Source organism: Buceros rhinoceros, unplaced genomic scaffold (genome assembly GCF_000710305.1).
Source record: "Buceros rhinoceros silvestris isolate BGI_N320 unplaced genomic scaffold, ASM71030v1 scaffold12569, whole genome shotgun sequence".
NCBI classification, from domain to species: Eukaryota; Metazoa; Chordata; class Aves; order Bucerotiformes; family Bucerotidae; genus Buceros; species Buceros rhinoceros.
In genome coordinates, this window is record NW_010429805.1 from 4,078 (window position 1) to 24,658 (window position 20,581).

The window sequence follows — 20,581 nt, forward strand, 5'->3', positions numbered from 1 at the left end:
AGCGGGAGCCGGGAGATTGCTGTTTGAGGGCTGTTCATGGAGGTTTCAGTGAGTTGGAGGGGGGCAGCCCAAACCTATCCCCTGGCTGTATGGCCCCAGGGGTTTAGAGTACTGTGGTCAGTACTAGTGGCCTTGAGGTTAACCTTAAGGTTAATTGAGCTATAAGCTCAGACAGAGCCTAGATATTGTGGGCTGCAAGTGTAGGGTGAGATTTCATAGTCTTTTGAACAGCTGAATCTCTTTTCTTCTTGCCATAGAGGAAGTTAATCCATACCGTTACTGTGTAGACTGCAGGGGTCCTATCTGTCCAGCCTTCAGAAACTTTTAAGGGCATGAAGAACTGCTGTGTTTTTGGGTTGGTTTTTTTTTTTTGGCTATTAACATGCCTAGAGGATGTAGTGGTCATCTGTCTGTAAGGCAGGTATCTCAGCAGACTACAGGGAACCTGAAGAGTGCCACTGGCCTTGCCTCCAAGTGTTCTGGCAGTGGATAAAGAAACAGCCTGATCTTTTAAAGAGTTACAGTGTCCGTCTCCTTGTGTAATATCTTCTCCTGCTGAGCAGTGTCGCTTCTGAAGACTAGGTAGTGTAGACATGCAAAAAAATTCCAAGATTATTTCCTCTCTTCAGTCTGAAATGCAAATTAATTTCTGATGAATCCATGAAGAGTCTTCATTGTTAGCCTTTTCCCTGGTGAGTCGTGAAGCTGTAACCCTCCTGAATTATTTTTCGCACAAAACAGCATGTATTTTCCCTGCTGTTGACCTCTGACTGTGCTGTGAGGATGAGAAGATTTGAGGGGAAGACTCTTTCTTCCAGTAATCAGTGTAGCAGCAGGCATTTGTTGCTTCTAGACATTCAGGACAATAATTCAGGGAAAAGGCAGCCTAAGTCTCCTGAGAACAATTCTCAAGACAGCCCTCACAGTTCATGCCTGGATTCAGAGGACAGTGCCTTGTACGGAGGACCAGCTGTCTGCCCTGATTCAGCACAAGTGCTGTGTAGTTGTAGCCATGGGTTTCTGAGTGTCCCTGGGCTTGCTCTATCTTTTTCTCTGAACTGTTCTGGGCCAAGAAGGCCCGGTTGCTCGCTGTGCTTCCCACTGCTCTGCTGGTGATTGTTACAACAACAAGAAGTAACCCTGCAGTGATTTCATCAAAACACTTACTCCCTGTGGTGCATTTCAGCTTCTTATTGGAATACTTTGGATTAACTGAGCCTTAGAGGAAGAATAAAGAAGTCTTTGTGTTTGTCAAGGATTTTAGCTAGTGAGTAAGTGGCAGCCTCCAAGTTTGTAGAGAGAGAGTAACATGATCCTATGTGTTTCTGTTTGCAACTATGCACATCTTGTTTTGCTGAGAACTCAAGTGCTTTTTTTTTTTAAACTGGTATTTCCATCATCTTTATCCCCAGAGAGCAGGGTTTTCCCTTGGCTTTACACCTGGTGCGGCTGCTTTGCACATGTGTTACACGTGTACATAATGCCACCAGTCTCACGCACAAGGTAATGCTCACTATTATAGTTACACAGGAGGTGCAGAGCGATGGGCTTTGATTTTGGCAGTGATCGGCATGTGTAACTGAAGCCAGAATCTGCTATTCCATAATAATGGAGGACCAAAGCAATATCCAAAGAACGATGTTAGTCCCTTGTATCACCAGGTCCTGCAGTAAACACAATTTGTCAAGCACAGGGGTCAAGTGTGATTTTAACTGAAGTGAAGCTTATTGTAAAATACTAAAAATACACATTTGGAACTTGGAGAACAGTAAGTCGTCTCTGAACTGCATATCACAGGCTGAGTAATTTTCACCCAGTCACTCCAGGGTTGTACTTGCAATACTATTATAATACCAGTATGATTATGCAGCAACTCAGCAGTATATCTCTGAATGTTGATGGGGAGAAAAAGAGTCCATTTACTTTTTATGCTTGCTGCTCTGGATCTTGGGAAACCTTGGGCAGCCTGAGGAGTGACATTGGACTGTTAGCTGTGTGGATGGTGTGTGAACGTTTCTAACTTAATTTACCGATGAATGTATGTTGAACTTGCATTAGCTAAGTGTTAAATGGCAATAAAGGTATTAAGAGTTAATGGAAAATGGAGTACAGAGAGGCTATTGCTTTTGAATAGTACGTTTTTGAATAATTACGTTCCCGGTTGATTTGTTTTTATAGACCTCTTCCATGTCATTCTGTGTGCTTTTGAAGTAATTTTTTGTGAGAAACTGATGAAATCTAATTTGCTGTGTGGCTTGCATTTAACAGATACTTTATTGCTGTGGTATTTTCTGTAAGTTATTAATTGCAAAGCACATTATGATGTGCAATTCTAATTCTAGCTAATTTGATTACCCTCACAACACAGTACAACATTACTTTAGGAAACTCTTGTTAGCATGTAGTAAGATCTTGCATTAGGAGGAAAAAAACCCCCAAGCTGCTTGAGCACTACGTTTTCACAGTGCCATACTTAAAATCACAGTGCCCTATTCTGGTGCTATGCAGGCATAGAAGAGTGTGTTGTCCTGCTCCAGCACTGCTGCTGAAAGGGTTGGAAAGACCATCTGTAAAGATAACTGTATTTAGAAATAATACCAAGAGTGATGAATCAGTCTCAGCACTCCAGTCTTCACATGAGTCCTGAGAGCACTGTGTGTCTAGCAAAAAATCTGCTTGTGTAATGATGGGTAAATGTGCTGAGCTGCAGATATGCGTTCTCCTTACTCTCTCTTTCAGATAGATGGAAAAACAGTCTGATGATGTGGATGTCAGCCTGGAACTTAACAACTGTAGTTCAGTTTTCTAGTTTAAAGCTTTCTGAATAATTACTGAAGTGCATATTAGGCTTTTGTGGGACCGAGAGGTAGTCCACATAAGCCAGAGTTGCTTATCTGTAAAATAGAAATAGCAGTGCTCTTCTGCCATTCAGCAGTGTGGTGAGGATGGTGTTTCATCCAGGAATTGCTAAGATGCAGCAGTATGGTCATAGAAATACTGAGGTGGAGAGATTAAAGAGTATGACAAACTTGGATTCAGTGAGTGCTCTCATGCATATGTAAATGAAAAAATCAACCAGATTCTTACATTCACATTGTCAGGATTCTTTTGAAAAACGTTTTTCTACAGAAAAATGCCCTACTGAGTGAACACAACTTTGTGCAGAAGTATTTTGGTTTCTGTGAAGCTTTCTTCATGAAGGGGCCTTTGTTCCAAAAAGAAGAATTCACTGTCTTCAGCTGCCCGCGCATCCCCTTGTGAGTTGGAAGAGGCCAAAGTTCAAGTCCAGGCTCTGTCTGAATCAGAGCGAGGTTGTAAATCCGTTATCTGCTTCCCGGGTGATAGGTACAGCAGCAGTTACTGGCTTTTGTGGTTTGATCTCCAGTGGAGTGGTGAGAAGAAACGACAGAACATTTCCAATCTGTCCTTGAATGCAGGATTCTTGTCTTCTGTTTAGCACTGATGACAATTATGTTATTACAGATCTTGGATCATACTGAGATGTAGAGTACCAGTTGCGAAGTTTTTTTACTTGTTGTTCATTACCTTTGTTTTCATCTTTCAGGGTGTGCTGATGGTTGGTCCTCCCGGCACTGGCAAAACAATGCTAGCAAAAGCTGTTGCTACAGAATGTGGAACAACATTCTTCAATGTGTCTTCCTCTACCCTGACGTCTAAATACAGGGGCGAGTCTGAGAAGCTGGTCCGCCTCTTATTTGAAATGGTATGTCCTCGATGATGTGATCTGGGGATCACTAAGGTGAGAAAGGACATCTCTCTTGGCTTCCTGCCCCTCCAGTAGCATATTTGAAGCACAGAGTTCATTGAAGTGATGCTTAATCTCTGTGTTTTCCATCATTTTCTGGTATGTTGTTGAGGATTAAGAAGGAAATGGTTCATCACCCTTGTTTAGGATAGCATTTTCCATACTAAACGTAGAGTTGTGGCCCTGATAGCAATTTAGTTCTTGCTCAGTTATGGGATAATGAGCCCATAGGAAATAGATATGAAATTGGAGGGGATTGGGAACTGCTATTCTAGAAGCAATACATGTTTTAGTTTTTCTTCTGTTCTCTTAGTGTTTCTTTCTGTCAGTGAAGTTGTGGGCACAGGCCATCATGCAGGGTTATGTGAAGGACGTGCCCATGTGGACCTATACTGAAGAGTCATTCACCTCTTTGGGATCCTCATTGCGCTTCTACAATCCTCTCAGTTAAAATCTCTCTCTGTTGAGACAGGCTGAGCTCCCTTCTGTCCCCTATGCTTAACCCTTGCCAGCACAAAAACCTGGACATGAAAACCGCCTGTATTTCGATTGTGTTCCTTTTCCCCTTTGCAAGACTGGTTGCTGAGGAAAACCAGCCGACACTGAAAGACCACTGACTCAAAGAGTACAATTTAAAGTGTATAAACTTGAGGATGTGCCCCACAGTTTGTAAATCAAGATCTTGAATTATTTTCTAGTGACAGCCATGTAGAACGTATAGTGGGACTGGGTCGTGTTCTGATGAAGGCCTGCACTTGCTGCTGCAGTATTAATAGTGGTTGTTTCCATTTGAATAAAGGCAAGGTTTTACGCTCCAGCTACAATCTTCATTGATGAGATAGATTCCATGTGCAGCCGTAGAGGCACGTCGGACGAACACGAGGCGAGTCGCAGAGTCAAGTCAGAGCTGCTTGTGCAAATGGATGGTAACAAGTGTTTAGATCTGAGTTTGGGGCTGGGGTGCTGTTTCTTTACAGATGGGAATGTAAGAACTTGAGCAATCTGTAAAACCTGGCTTTATGGATAGGAGAAAAATAAGGCAGAGTAGAGAACTGTATTTCTGGAGTGTTTGAAGGCAGATAGCTGAAAGGAGGATTCTGTATTTTTTCTAATGTTTTGATGTTAAATTGAAAGCTCATATTTAAAAGACACAGACTCTAGGAGGAGCAGATAATGGAGATTTGTGCAGTTTAATGCAGGTATTTAATTTTGATGCAGTTTAAACAAATTTCTCCCTTTTGCTGGAGTTTCGAGCTCAGGGACCCCATTGTGAGATCTGTGTTCTGAGGTCACCTTTTAGTCAGGTTTAGTACCTGTTCCGTGCAGGTGCACATAACAAGGATGACTGTCTGAGGAATATTGTACTTCATAATGGTTTGATAGCCACCTCTCTACTGCAGCTATTATTTAACTGCTATTTATAATGTCCTCAAACGTGCATTGTGGTAAACTGAGGGTAGGCAACTTTTTGCTGCAAACTGGTAATTTCTCTGCAGTCCTCATTTGTGAGGCCGAGGAGTGATTCCTGTTTCTTCTATGGCCAGATTTGACAGAAGTAGCACTTTCAGAGATACCTTCATGTATGACTCTGTTATTAGTGCTGTCAAAGAAGGCCCCTTCTGACTCAACAAAAGAATGAACTGTCCCCCTTTCTGTGACAATGAAGGTCGTGTCACACCTAAGCTATGAGAAGTTTGGAAAGGGCACTAGGACTATACAGAGCTGTTGCTTAGCTTTGTCCAGGCTTCTGCAATGTTTGTCTGTGCGGAGTTTCTAATCATCCATCTTGATCAATAAGAGCTGTGGAGTGAAATCGCTTTAAACTGTTGTGCTTGCAGGGGTAGGTGGTGCTCTGGAAAATGATGACCCTTCCAAGATGGTTATGGTATTAGCTGCTACAAATTTTCCCTGGGATATCGATGAAGCTCTCCGACGGAGACTGGAGAAGAGGATTTATATACCTCTGCCCACAGGTATATTTGCTACAGGCATTTTCCTTTAAAATGGCCTTTGCAAGACAAGCTTAGGATTACTGCAGGACTATTTGGTTTGGAGAAAGCTTGATAGTTTTGTAATGAGCATTGAAATTCAGGGGTTAATCATTTGGTTGGGTCGCTTTATTTTTAAAGAGTGAGAAAAAGAAAAAATACTGCTTGCTTGGAGGCTTAAAAACAGAGAGCTGCAGCATTTCATTGCAAGCCCATTGATGGGTTCTTACATTTTGAAAGACAGTTAAGTTTAATGAGCATGGAATTATTTTAAATGTTTAGCAGGCAGTCCTTGTGTGATCATCAAAGGCAGCTTTTGGACGCGTTCAGAAATATTGCAAATGCACTCTGTGCCCTTGCAGACAAATGCAAAGAAGTGGATCCATGAATTTTCGCTTACAGGCTTAGTGCATTGTAAATCACTGCTTGCTTGCTTTTATGACTGTACTTTGAGTCACTCAGAATGCAGCAGGCTGATTGCTTTCCTGCCCTGAGATGGCTTGGCTTGTATTGTCTTTCCTAGCTGTCATTCACCCGTCCTATTAATTTTGAGATTCCTATCACTTGAAGTTTGCATAGCTTCGCTTCTTCTTGGTACAGTGGGTGTCTCATCTCCCTGCACGAGCACTCAAGATAACAGGATGCGTGTTCGTGGTGACAGCAGCTGTGATTGAGTTTAGCAGGTATAAGGACACTTAATAGATCTACAGCTTGTCTTTGGAGCTTACAGGCGGTAACAGCTCCTAACAGGATGCCTTGTCTTTATGACCAATTAGTTTAAAATCCTATCAGCCCTTGCTCTTGTTTCTGATAAAACCAGACTGTTTTTTGACACAGTGTGTCACACCCTGGGCGACACAGGAGGTGTGCTCCAGTTTTCATTTCCAATCTTACGTTCTGTTGCATCTATTCTGTAAATAAGGATGTTGAGCTGTTCTGGGCAAGTCTGAATGACGCATTTATAACCATACTGTGTGATTTGATGAGGTCAGGCATTTTAATTGAAAAAGTTATATGATATGTCGTATGTACACCTGTATACTGTGAAATTTGATGAAAGTATATATTCTACCGTGTTTCGTTTTCAAAATACCGCAAGGACTTGCTTAGCCCCGTAGCAAAGATTAGAAGAATGTTCTCTGATACAGGACGCTCTCTGCAGGTATGCTGTATGTACATTGCGCTCTGTAAATAATAAATCCCTGGTTTATAGCTAATGCCAGTTGTGTGTGATTGATAGCTCTGTATTCTTGACAGTTCTGCAAAGGATGCAGAACCAGCATCCTTAGACAAGCTTTCTTTTGTATTTCCTCTCCACCCGAAATTTAAAAGAAAATTAATTAGGGGTATCGATAAATAAAACTTGTGTGAAGTGTGGACATTTCCTTAAGACTTTTCTACCGCTACTTCTGTTGTTGCAGTTGTCCTCTTTTCTAGGTCATAAAAATAGCTCACTGTGGAAATAAAGATGCTGAGCTGGTATATTTTTCTGTACATTAAAAGCCGAGAAAGCATTTGTCCTCCTCTTCACCACCCTTGTGCAGAGTAACACTGAGGCCTAAGCTGTCAAATGTGAATTCCCTCTTATAAGTGCAGGCTGCTTAACGTATGAACCCAAATGCACATCTGCACATGCCCTCTACAAGATAAATGATTAATTGGCTGCGAAAGTGCTCATTTACACAGCTGGTTATCACTGTGTGCACACTGCATCTGGATCTCAAAGTGGGATACTGGGACACTGGTGTTGTAAATATATTAGTATATATTTACTGTATGAATGTGTCTGTTTTCTAGCATGCTTCAGCAGCTTTCTTGGGTCCCAACTGAGTAAAGTGCTTAAACATATGCTTAAAGTTCAGCCTGTTGTTAAGGGGTTTGTGCTGTCTGAAGCTCTGTTAATAGAATCCTCACTGTGGCTCTAATAAAACTGTGTGAATAGTATGTAATCAAACGCTTGAACAGCGAGTGAATCCAAAGGGATGTGGGAAGAAGCAGGCATTTGTAGGATTGTGCTTTTGTGCCCTTGGGTAGTACGTGACAAAAGGTTTTGTCACCTGAGACATAACAGACATTTTAAATGACGTATGACTGGAAAATGTCTCTAAAGCATGCTCTTTAATATACTGCTTTTAACCGTGTACTTCACTGTATTTGATTGCACACTTTACTGTGATTTGGTCTCTTTTCTGACATTAAACCCTTTTGCTTGTACTTTTCACTGAACAATCTAAGCTGTGTTTATCTTATTTTTTAATGTTACTCTTGTAATCTTCAAACAAGTATTTTTATGTTGTAGCAAAAGGCAGAGCAGAACTACTTAAGATTAATCTTCGGGAAGTAGAACTGGATCCTGATATCAGCCTTGAAGAAATCGCTGAGAAGATTGATGGCTATTCTGGTGCTGACATCACTAATGTTTGCAGGTATCTCATTCCCATTAATTTGCAAATATTTGCAAATAAAACTGCGTGGAAAGACATCATTGGCATTGTGTGTTGAAAGGCAATAAGCGCTACAGTTGAAGCTACTAACCGTGACCATGTTTACTGGTTATACATATTTACTGGTTTTACAAACCTATTTACTGGAACCACACATTGCTGTCATGTGGAGCGGCCTAAAGACCAGGGAGTCTTTCTGTGAGATGTGGTTAAGTTTTCTTGGATCCGAAGAGAAAAAAATCCTCTGAGCACATCTCATGTTACTGTTGGCTGTGTTTACTGCATTTGTCTGCATTTGTTCGTGTAGTGCAAAACAGGTTTGGATTTTTTTTTTAAAATCACTTGAGTTGAAGAGCTAAAATTTCATGATGAAAAGGAACCTTTCACAGAATACTTCTTCGGAGCTCATGTTTGGACAGCCCCCATTGCAGCAGTCTTGTTTTCTGCCTGAATCTTCTAGGTGCAAGGGTGAAAAGATAGTTTATAACATAGTATTGAATTTATTTCCATCCCATTCCCAAAATTTGTTTCATTTTTTGATAAATTAGTCTTTTCTGGTAGAGAATAGGTATTTGAAAAAGCTTACTGGAAGAAAATTTGTGTCCCTTATGTTAGGATCCCTGCCAAGAGAAGTTGATCCTTTCTGAATGTGGCTTGGGATTTTTTTTTCCTTCCTCTCCTGCTTTGCTGAAATTGGAAGTGACTCCATGGTTTTGAAAACTTGGTGTGTCACGCAGTGCAATAGTTAAATTACCTGTTCTCCCTGAAGCCTGTGTTACCCCTTGCTGGGAAAAACCTGGAGAAAGAAAAAATGTGATTTCAGACTGCATGTGGGCCATGGTGTGAGAAATGAGCAGTGTTCTCCACGTCACTGGGCCATACTGGCACCATCTGAGCTGGGAAGGAGTCACGGAGCAGGTAGAGCATGAGAAGCCACAGGCGCCGATGGCCTCAGTCTTGCGGGCCCACATGGCACTAGTGTCTGATACCTCCTGCTCTGCCCTTTACAGGTTCAGGTGCTGTTTGCAAGCAGGCAACAGGGCTGGGCTGCACTCTGTCCTTCTGGGCTGCACGGTAGGGAGAGTGTTGAAATCCAAGAAGATGAGAGTGCAAAATTCAGACTGCGTAGAAAAAAAACAAGTCTCTGAGTGCAGTTCCTCTCGCAGCCTGCCCTTTTCTGCACTGAAGTTGTAAAATTTCATCTCTGTGAATCATTGTAAAAGGTTTTCAGTTTTATAGTTTTAATTATCTCTGCACATTTACCATATGCTTAAATGGGGTTTGTTGCCAGTGTATTCTTTACGTTGAATTAATATAGTGATCTGGGAAGTGGAAGCTAAGGAAGATGTGAACCACATCTTCTATGGTAAATAAATGCTCTTTTAAATGTTCCTGCCAATGGTTTCTAGCAAGAGGATGCAATCAAAATTCATAGGGTTACAGTACATGCTGCTAGCAGTTAGCTCCCATACATTGTCCTGTATTTGCAGGGATGCCTCTTTAATGGCAATGAGACGACGTATTAACGGCTTAACTCCCGAAGAGATTCGTGCACTTTCTAAAGAGGAGCTTCAGATGCCAGTTACCAAGGGGGACTTTGAGCTGGCTCTAAAGAAAATCTCCAAATCCGTTTCTGCGGCAGACCTGGAGAAATATGAAAAATGGATGGCGGAGTTCGGATCTGCTTAGTCTCAGTGACAGCTCCTTTGCTTGAGTTTTATGGCTTTTGTTGTTTTCACTTGCAAAATGAGTTAGAAATCTTTTTAAAGGTTTAATAAAAGATCTGCCTCTGCTCCCATCTCACCCCTTCTGGTGACAAGATCTTTTAAACTCCATTTGTCTTTGAAGGAAATGAATACAATAAAAAGCTGATGTTGTAAAAAGTATTTTATCTCTGAAATAGTAAAATAAGACAAACAGGAAGGGAAAAATTGTACTTATGAGGATAATCTTTTTATTTTTCCACTGAAGAGCAGTGTTACTTAACCTCCTCACAGCCATCTTTCATGGCTGGAACCAATACATCAGCTGGGCAGTGTGACTCCAGAGGAGCTAATAAGGGCTCGCTGCACCCCCTGCTTTTAAGAGCTACATTTCAGTTGAGCTGCTGACTCTGCCTCCCTTGAATGTGGCATCGAAGTTACTGTTGTCTCTCTCTCTGCTCGGATATTCAAAGCAAAGCCTGTGGATTAACTGACATTACACAGAGGAAAAGAGGATCAGTTTCCCATCAAGACATGGGCTTGGCTCTCCTCTCATGTACACCCATTTGGAGCTGATGTTACTTCAGACTGGACTGATGTTACCTGATGGAAATGAGAGGAAAAGGGCCTTGATTGCTCCCAGTCTGGTTTATGGTTGGCCTCTGAACATAGTTTGTACCAGTTTGACCAGAAGGCACTTTGACTTGTTACGTCTTGAACTCTTATGCCTATGCGTCATCCTATACTTTCTGTGCTGTCTAGATATTATTATTATTATTATTTAAGTACCAAGAATTTAATACAGTAAAGACACTAATATTGAAGTTGTCTTTAAAACACAAAGCTGTCCTTAAAATATGTGGCTGTGGGCTTACGCTTCTTCTGATTAGACATGAACTGTTTCCTAGCTTTGCTAGGCAATAGATTTGCACCTGTTTATGTTGTAGAACTGTTCATGCTTATTTCTCTTTAAATGAAGATGTCTTAAAAACGTATAAACTTTATTGATTTAGGGGAAAATAATCTGTGCAATCTCATTTATGTTCCTACCTGTTTCTTCCTGTGTACAAGTGCGAGGATGGGAAGGATTGGGTTATAAACTCTAGCATGAGAAATCCTCTCTCTGGAGTATAACTGTCTGACATATGAAGGTTTCCCATGGCAGGAATGAGAAGGGGAGGTGAAATTTGCAGAGCAATGTGCAAGCTCTCAAATTTTTGGTGATTTTGTGAGCTAGGCACGAAGTACCTTGGTGGATGTGGTTTGCTGTGTGGTTTGGTAGGTATTCTACCCTCTGGCTCTCTGCTGAGACTCCTGGTGACATAGCCAGATGTGGCAAACTGGACTAAGAAATAGATAACCCCTCCTTGAGTGGGAGTATATCTTATTTGCTCCTTTTTGCTAGTTCTTGGAAGTTCCCGATAATGACAGTAATCAGCACACTAGTCTCTTGGGCCATGACATATGAACCACTAAGGCAAATGCCACTCAAGTATGATACTTATCAATGCAAGGACTGTCAGGATACATGGGTGACAGCTCTGCTGTCTGCTCTCTGATTGCATGAGTAACTTTTGAAGCATTTTACCATTGCTGCTGTGTCCGTCAGTATTCCTTTGTTTTTCTTTGTATGTGAAGACAACGTCCCAGATGTATCTTGTCATTATGAAGGGCTGCCCCAATTTGCCTGAGGAAACACCGTGGAGATTCTGTCAGTCTTACATTTGACATGAAACTCAGTCAGGGCTTTAGAAGTGTGTTTCTATGTGGCACTCCAGAAAAGTGTCTTCTAGGGCCCCCAGACGGGTTGAGGCACAGCTGCTGTTCATATCTTTCCAAGGACAAAGTGTCTCCGTTGCTTAGCATTAGGCCCTGTTATGCTCTGGGACAGGCAGGTTAGTGCAAAAAGAACAGCATCTTTTACCCTCTTCCGCTATAGGACACAAAATGCTTCTTTCCTGACCAGTTTGTCCTAACTGCACAATAGAGCCCTTGGGATTCACAATACTTGCGGCTGTCAGACTGAAATGAGCAGTTCTCTCTGCATTAGAAGATGAGCAAGCAGAAGCTGTGTTGACTCTTTATAATTTTGGGATTAATTCCTACCAGGGATAGTCTGTTCCTTCCAGGGAATAACTGGACTTCTTAGAAAGAAAGCTTTGAAAACATTTCTACAGTACATCATTTCTTCCTGATGAAAGCTACCGGCTGCAGCCGTTACTCTCTTTTTTTGCTTTGTTTATTTTACTGCAGTAGAAGTTAATAAAGCTACACAAATCTTGTGTGGCCAGTGCCAGATTAGCACTTCAGGGTCCCTCACTAGAGAGCCCATTGCTGCCTGAGGAGCTTAGTCTGCACAAGCAAAATTCAGAAGGGTACAGACATGAACGCCAGTAACTTACTCTGTTCAGCTGCCGGGGAGCGGTGCTGGGATTCAGCAGTCGCTGCTAAGAAAGCTCTGAGTACCAGCTTTCTCAGTTTCATACTGCAAGCAGCAGTGCCTTTGCTGCTGATGAAAGCACAGCATTGAGTAAAAATGTTGTTTCTTAGCTCTTTGACCTTAGACATCTTGGCCTCTTCTACCTTAAGGCGTTAAACTTCCCACTTGAATGCTAAGCAAAATTCACTTTACTGGGCATTCCCTCTACTAGGAATTATTCAGATGCTGCAGTCTTTTTCTCTAAAAGTCATGTTTTCTACCCCAAATTCATCTTTTCTGCTGCAGAACAGAATGGTGAAGGTTTCCAGGCTGTAGATGTTTATAGTTACGATGGTTGTGCCAAGCATCACACCCGCAACTTGGCCTCCGCTAGACTAGGCACCCCAGAAGACACAGACCATCCCTCCCCTGCTGAGACTTTTCAGGATAGGGATCTGACCGTGTCTGCTGACCCTTACGTCTTCACCCAGTCACACTGGTGCACACACCTAGGTAGGCTTGGAGATTGGGTTATAAACTCAAGAGAGGAGCCAGCAGCGGGATGCAGCAGGGAGCAGCCAGGGAAGGAAGGCCAGGCTGACAGTGGCAGCAACTCAAGGCCCTAAGGATGAGCTCACGGTTCAGCCTGGATCTAGATCACACCCCACTGGTGGAAACCCTTGTGTAGGGATGTTGGATTCCTCAGAGCACAATGTACGAGCATATCACAGCCTGCTGCAGCTATCTGTTCAGTCTGTGTGTGTGCAGAGATACATGCGCACACATGTGTATCTGTATATATACGCACACAATGTGTGGGGCTTCAGTAGTTTGTACCTAAATTACATTTAAAACATGTTTTAAAGCTGTGTTTACGTGTCTCTAAACATCTGTGAAGGCCCTCTTGGGTGGTACTGTTAATTTTTGTACAGTAAGCAATCTGGTTGTGTGAAGTAATAAATGTACATGTAAAGTCTGTTTGTCTCGCTCAGGCTGGGCTGTGAATGCTTTGCTGGTGACAGTTTCCAAAGGCTGCCATACAGTGCAGATCTTTCCAGCCTGTCACAGAGGTGGTGAACTCACCAAAGTCCTGGACAGAGAGCAGTTAAAGCGGAGTCTGGGTTTTTTGGATAACACTGTCATCATTGCTTTCCCTTTTAAATTAGCCTTTCATTGGCACGAGCTATAAAATGGAGAATGCTCCGATGCCCAGCACATGGAAGGAGGGTGGGGAAGAGGAGAGCAGAGGCCCCAGCAGATGTTCAGAGTTAGCACCTGATTCAGACCTCACAGAGATGGGCAGGCTTTTTTATTACTTGTGCCTGGGCTGGAAGCATAAGGCTCCAGAGAAGCTGTATCATCAGCTGTCTGCTAACCAGAGACTTTCAAGAGCAAAACTTCTGTTAGGAAAGAGCTTTCAAACTTGGAAAGAGGCCCCAAGGCTCCTGGGACTGAGTTGATTATTTGAATTTTCTCTCTAACTTCCTCATGAAAGAACGTGTAGTTTCCAGTGTTTCATAATGCCTCAAACATGAAAGAGGGAGCAAGAGAAATTGCTGATCAAGGGATTTCAGGAGAGGTCAAATCTTTGTATAGAAAGTTCAGCTCACCCCAGTTTAAAAGAGACCATAAAATAGCAAAGGCTCACTGTCTTGTTCTGATCATGGTAAAGATGAAAGAGTTGTGTGATGTAAAGAAGTCCTCCATCAAGCAAGCAGAGACTTAGCTGTACAATCCAGGCACAAGGAGGTGGAAGCAGCAGAGGAAATAGTGAAAAATTTTTTGTCTGTTTTTGGAATAAGCCACTCTGAATAAGATTGTGGACTGAGATTTTTTTCAAATCTGTAGCGACGGATAAGTACATGATGAACATGCAGGTGACACTGTGCTGCTGGGGAGTGTGACAGGTACAGACACCCTGACAAGATGCTTTTGCAGACTGGGGCCTGCACAAGCACCTGATGAAGCTCAGGTCAATGCACCAGACCTATTTGGTGCTTCAGGGTCCAGGCTTCTGGCTGGCCTCTGGTCTGTGCTTACTAGTTTACATGACCACAGCTCACACCTGATGAGGGTATAAAAGGAGCTCTGCCAGAGAACCTGGTTGGAGTTGGTCCTCTTTGGAGGGAGTGTGGTCAGGGACTCTTCCCTCGGATTGGGACATCATCTGAAGATACTTCCTGGGTCTCCCCTCGGATTGGGATGTCTTCTGAGGATACTTCCTGGGACCGAGTGAGCCCTCACACCCACTCTGGTGAGGGACCCTTTTGTTTGGGCAACCCTGAGTGGGAGGTTTCCCCTCGTATGAGTGAGTGTGTACACACTGTGGTTCATCTCCCTTACAGAGTGTGCTTTGGTATTCAGGAATTTGTGGTGCAGTAATATATTCCCAACTGACATCCAATCCTGTAATTAATTTTGGTCTGTTGGAGTGCCGGGCAACTTTGATTGCAATAAATGACCAGTTTTCGGATAGCTGCTGCTCTCTGTTTTGTGGGTGTCTCCACGACGGGGAGCAAGCAGGGAGCCTGGGAGTGCCAGAGCAGCACACCAGTGTGAAGTGGGTGTCAGCAACGTGGCAGTAGCCAAAGACAGCTCTGTGAGCTGCCCACTGAACAATGCTGTAGGTGCCGACTGCAGCCAGGCAGGGCTGAAGGAGTCTCAGTAGCCCTCTGATGGTATAAAGCAGACTGTATAAAGCCATCGATGTTGGTGACAGCAAAGGCAGAGACGTGCTGCAGTTCAGAGAATGTGGCACACGTCTTTTTCCCTGCTTACATTGAGTGTTTCATGTGAGTGCTGTGCCGTACCCTTGGCCACGGCTGCGGATGCCTCAACCACGCGTGTGTCCAAGCCCTCCTTCCACACGCACTTTAACTAACTGAGCTGCACCAGCAAGTGATGTTTCTGCCTGTCACAGCACAGGGACATTTGACCCTGTCTGCTCTCTATGCCAGCCTGTTTTTGTATGCTGGGTGTGACCTGTTCTCCTGACCCACTTACTGCATACATGGTTGCTCAATACCTATACTGGAGGAGCTCCTTTTGTGCAGCACAGAGCTGTCTTTTGATCAGCTGAAGCACATGCTCCTGCACATACCTGCACTTCGATGTCTTGGAAAGATCCAGACAATTTTCCTCTTCTTTAGAAGGCCCCAACTAGCCCTAAAAGCATGTGGGAATGAGATGTCTTGGCTAGCCTGGTTGCCCGATGCAAGAACAATTACGTCAACAGCCAAGGAAGCACCACAAGGGAAGTTCTGGCTTTGTTAGGAAGAAACAAAGTGTGGGTATGTTCCCGTTCTTACTGCCTGGGCACAGTTAGGGTCCTGTCATGTCCAAGCTCTGTTTCCTGGCCTTTGTGTATTTGTGTCGTCTTTGTTGTAGTAAGACCATTTTTCTTGGAGTTAGAGGGAAGCCATGGAGTTTTTGTGCAGTGTCTGGGTTAGGGTTTTGGGGATCCCATGACCTGAAAGCTCCTGAACCCATTCCCAACATGCCTACTTTTGGAGGAAAACATCATGCATCCTGCTTGGCTGTCTGGCTGTAGCATAAACAGTAGCTTTGTGCAAAGGTGTTTAAATATTGTATTTAGAATATTAGTTTGGCAAAGAGAAAAATTGTTCCTACCAGTTTACTACTGTCACTCCTATTCATGAGCAGTCCCTTGCATAAGGTTGTCAACTGGTGTAAAAGAAACTGTCTTGGAAGTAAGAGGGTTTTGAACTTGACTTTGGAGAACAAGAAAGGTGGAAAAATAACTTGCCTAGAGGAAGATACTGGGGTACCCAAGATGTTAAGAGCTGGAATTTCTTCTTTTTGTGGCTTTCATTTTTGTTTAGCGGTTACACTGCTGGGTTGTCCTTTCTGGTTCCAGTTTGTTTTGAAATAATTACCGTTGTTTATCCATCACTCAGACAGCCTTTGCAGATGAATTGGTTCCACAGAGCCCTCTTTTGCTTAGTGGTTGGTGTTCTCGTGCAGCGTGTTGTGTGACATCTAATTGAACGGGCTGATGGCATGAGATCTTCCTTGTGAAGTGAAGGTCACCCAAAAGGTGAGGGTGAGAGGAGCTGCACTGAATACCAAGTGGACTGGCAGTAGCAGAAACCATAGCAACTCTGGAGAGGGTTTATAAATATAGCTGAGAAGGAGAAGGGAATAACCTCAAGGAGCTGCTGACAACACTGCAATATGCATGTTGATAAAATGGTGGTCTTTGCATCTTTGCCAGTGAGGAGGACGTATGTAAGAGGGCAGAAGTGGCTCAGTGAGCAAAGGAAGGCACCTGCAGTTTCTGCCAACAGGTTTCATCACCCAGCCTTGCTGCTTGAAAATGTGCCAATCTCCAGGACCAGCTTGTTATGGCCACTGTGAAAACTGCCTTTTAGGTAATCAAATTTGACTCCCCAATAGCTTGCTTCGTATCCTGAAATGTCTTCAAACTTTAGGATGTGCTGGGGCCAGCGTATTTTTGGGGGGCTAGAAGATGAAGGGCGTGTTAATAGCGATGTGTTTCTGCAGGGTCCTGGGGCTTTGTTGTGCTGGTATCATTTGGGTGCACAAGAAGAGGTGCTGCAAATGCTTATGGGCAGTTGAGGTGGTAGAAGTGAAGTCACTCACCCAAGGTCCTGGGAGCAGTGGAGGAGGCAAAACTGTCCTTCTAACTCCAAGTTCCTGAACCTAAATAATGCAGTGGTGTTTTTCAATTGCTTTTGATTTGCAGCCCCCTACCATTTTTTCTACTGAGGCTGAAGATCTTTGTATTGTGGATTAAACACAGCAAGTTTGGTTTTCCTAAATACCTTCTGCAGGCCTTTTACACATAACCTTGTGGTGCCCCTAGGGGCTGCAGATAGTAATTTGAAAAGCACTGGCCCATGTCATCCTAAGCTTGCCTGGATTTCTTACAGAAGGCAGTCTACAATGGATGCTGTTGATTTTATTTTCTTCTTGTTAGTTTGTTCAGAAAGATGGAGCTCAGTGAGGTTCTTCTGAGGAGTTTATTTACAGTGTGTTTTTCACACTATAAATGCAGATTAGCATTTCATCAGCATATGGCACAGCCATTTAAAATAAATATTTGGCTTTCCTTAATTTACGCTTGTGTAGAAAGGTCCCTGAGTATGCATATCTATCCTTCTGTTGCATCTAATTAGACATTTGTACTACAGTGCTGGGAGACTGGACTCCTTCCCCCTCGTAGAATTGGTTGGAAAGGACCTTTAAGATCATTGAGTTAACCCGACACTGCCAAGTCACCACTAAATCATTTCGCTCAACACCACATCTATATGTTTTTTAAATACCTCCAGGGATGGTGATGCCACCACTTCCTTGGGCAGCCTGTTTCAGTGCTTTACAGCCCTTTTGGTGAAGAAATTTTTCCTAAAATTTCCTAAAAAACCTAAACCTCCCCTCGCACAACTTGAGGCCATTTCTTCTCATCCTGTTACTTGTTACTTGGGAGAACTGACTGACCCCCACCTCACTACAAACTCCTTTCAGTTGTAGAGAGCAATAAGGTCTCCCCTCAGCCTCCTTTTTTTCCCAGGCTAAACAACACCAGTTCCCTCAGCTGCTCATCACAGGACTTGTGCTCTAGACCCTTCACCAGCTCCATTCCCCTTCTTTGGTCTCATTTCACCACCTCAACGTCCTTCTTGTAGTAAGGGGCCAAAAACTGAACGCAGTATTCAAGATGTGCTTTCATGAGTGCCGAGTACAGAGGGACAGTCACTTCCCCACTCCTACTGGCCACACCATATCTGATACAAGCCAGGATGCTGTTTGGCCTTCTTGATCACCTGGACACAGTCAAATTCAGCCACACCCCCAGGTCCTTTTCTGCTGTGCAGCTTTCCAGCCACTCCTCCCCAAGCCTGTTGTGTTGCAGAGGTTTGTTGTGCTCCAATTGCAGAGGTTTGTTGTGACCCAAGTGCAAGACCCACACTTGGCCTTGTTGAACCTCATACCATTCGCCTCGGCCCATGGATCCAGCCTGTCCAGATCCCTCTGCAGAGCCTCCCGACCTCCAAGTGGATCACCACTCCTGCCTAACTTGGTGACATCTGCAAACTTACTGAGGGCGATGAAGATATTAGAGAGCACAGGCCCCAATGCTGGGGGAACACCACTGGTGACTGGCTGCCAACTAGATTCCCGCCCTTGTCAAGGAGCAGAGAGCTGTGATTCATGTGGTCCTCCCCTGCGTGATGGATCCACATGCCTCTGTCTGGGGCCAGGCAGCTTCCCTCTCTAGATCATGGGAATTTAGACTTATTTAAACTGGGAACCTGCCCAGCTTAAACAAATGCTTGGCACCCCGTCCGTGCTCACCTCCTTCCCCTGCCAAAGGAGCTGTGCTTTTGCAAGGCATAACCCCAAGTGAAGCGTGTGAGAGCAAACAGCCTTGGCTGGGGAGATGCTAGAGAAGGAAGTCAGGCAGTGCTGGGCAGCATCCCTGTATGCCCACCCAGTCTGGAAATCAAGGGTGAGAGGCAAAAGCACTTCCCAAGATATGCAATACAGACATGGATGGGAGAAGAGCAGAAAACTCATTTAAAAACAAAGGAACAAATGAAAAACTAAACAGGCTTAAGACGGAGTGGAGCCCACCGCAGCCAGTGACCCATGAGGCCTCTTCCAGCTCTGTGGCATATCCAGATGTTTTGAGTTGTCACAGATTGTTTGGAAACTTTTTACTAGTTTCCAATCTAAATAAGTTTGCACTTGATTTGTATCCATCTATCTTGTGCTAACATCATCTCCTAACAAATAGTTCTTACTCCCTGGTAGTTGTCCTACATCCCTGAATGTATTTACAGGATCACCATCTAAAGCAACACCTTGTGCTCTGTTAGACTGTGCAAGCTCTTTTGGTCTCTTTAAAAAGACGGATCTTCTTCAGCAACCTTTCTTTCCACCTGAGCCTGTTTGTTTGTTTAACACAGATCACCAGAAGTGTACACCATGGGTCCATAAGCCGCATACAGCATGGTACGTGGTAAGACAAGGAAAAAAAGAAATTGCCATCATGGCATGTTGCTGTAATCAAGCAAATATACTGAATATTTGGTTGTATATCTACAGGAGGCCAAAAGGCTCAGGTATATTGTTGCTGCACGGCAGCTAGGGCTCGTTACGTAGCTGAGACAATGGCAGGCAGTGGGATACACAGGGAAGGGGTGAAGATGCAGGAGCTCTCCAGGCATTATCAAGATTTGGGTATTCTGTTCACTGGGGATGCAGCTAGGTGCACCCACGTGGTTTGAGACCACAGCATTTCTGGGGATGTTTGGATGCTGCCCAGACAGAGGGGAAGTGATTTGGGACAAGCTAATAAGCTTCAGGGGTAGCACAGGCACCAGTAACCAGGGATGAGTGTGAGTGTGGAGAGACAGGATCACACCTACTTTCTGCCAGTCTCCCTGTCTCTGCCTTTCTCCCGTGAATACACAGAGCCCACCCAGGCCTGGGTTATCCTGGTGCTTGCACCCAGGATCCCACTGCCACAAGTACCCAGTTGCTCTGTGTAGAACCCTCTTGGCACATGGTTCTCCAGGGTATGCTCCTTCCTTGTGAGCTGTCCAGAAGCAAAACCAATCTGCAGCTTCCTAAATGGAGCCGCTGAGCACCGGAAACCCTACTATGTGAAAAATGAACCTTCTTTGAGTCTGTTCAGCAGATTCCCTTCAGATCTGTTGGTGGTTGTTACAGCCAAGGTGGGAATAAAGCTATTGTGCGTCTGCTCCTCAGGGACAGGGACTGTTTTGTGGTTTGTCAGTCATATTGCTCTGCTGGGACTGTGTGTGGATGTACTGGCAGCCCAACAGCAGCTACAGGTAGATATCCATAGCTCTGCTGCAGAGGGTTTGAGGACCCTGGGAATGTGAAAGCTTTGTCTCCTGTTAGAGACCCAACAACTTTGCTTCTCAAAGACTTTTTCCAACTAGAGGTATTTTGTACGTTGTTTCAGCTTTCAGACCTTCTGCTAGGAGTTACCTGCAGGCTGTGTGGCCAGTATTTTCCTCTAATGGTGCAGAGCAATTTTAAGAAGACAAAAAACCCGTCACACTTAAGAAGCAAATGCCTCAACAGATTGGGTAAAGGACAGGAACAAACTTGTGTCTGGACACACCTGACAGAACCCACCACACAGCTTCCCAAAAGGGAGTCACACGTGCTTGAGCGATGTTGAATACAATCAGAACGGTACTGTGCGGCGAGATGAGAAAGAGATTGGTGGTAAAGAGTTCCTG

At 43.9% G+C, this 20,581-nt stretch overlaps 1 protein-coding gene across 1 annotated transcript in view; it reads left to right on the forward strand.

The window, feature by feature from the left end:
• Positions 1-10,241, forward strand: part of KATNAL1 (katanin p60 subunit A-like 1) — a gene marked incomplete at its 5' end in the record, with an annotated part of 12,235 nt that extends 1,994 nt beyond the window's left edge. Inside the window, 5 exons of the mRNA XM_010142801.1 lie at positions 3,566-3,724; positions 4,566-4,692; positions 5,605-5,739; positions 8,054-8,180; positions 9,689-10,241. Coding sequence (XP_010141103.1) covers positions 3,566-3,724; positions 4,566-4,692; positions 5,605-5,739; positions 8,054-8,180; positions 9,689-9,887 — 747 coding nt within the window. The remainder of the gene's footprint in view (positions 1-3,565; positions 3,725-4,565; positions 4,693-5,604; positions 5,740-8,053; positions 8,181-9,688) is intronic.
• Between the last annotated feature and the right edge of the window lie 10,340 nt (positions 10,242-20,581).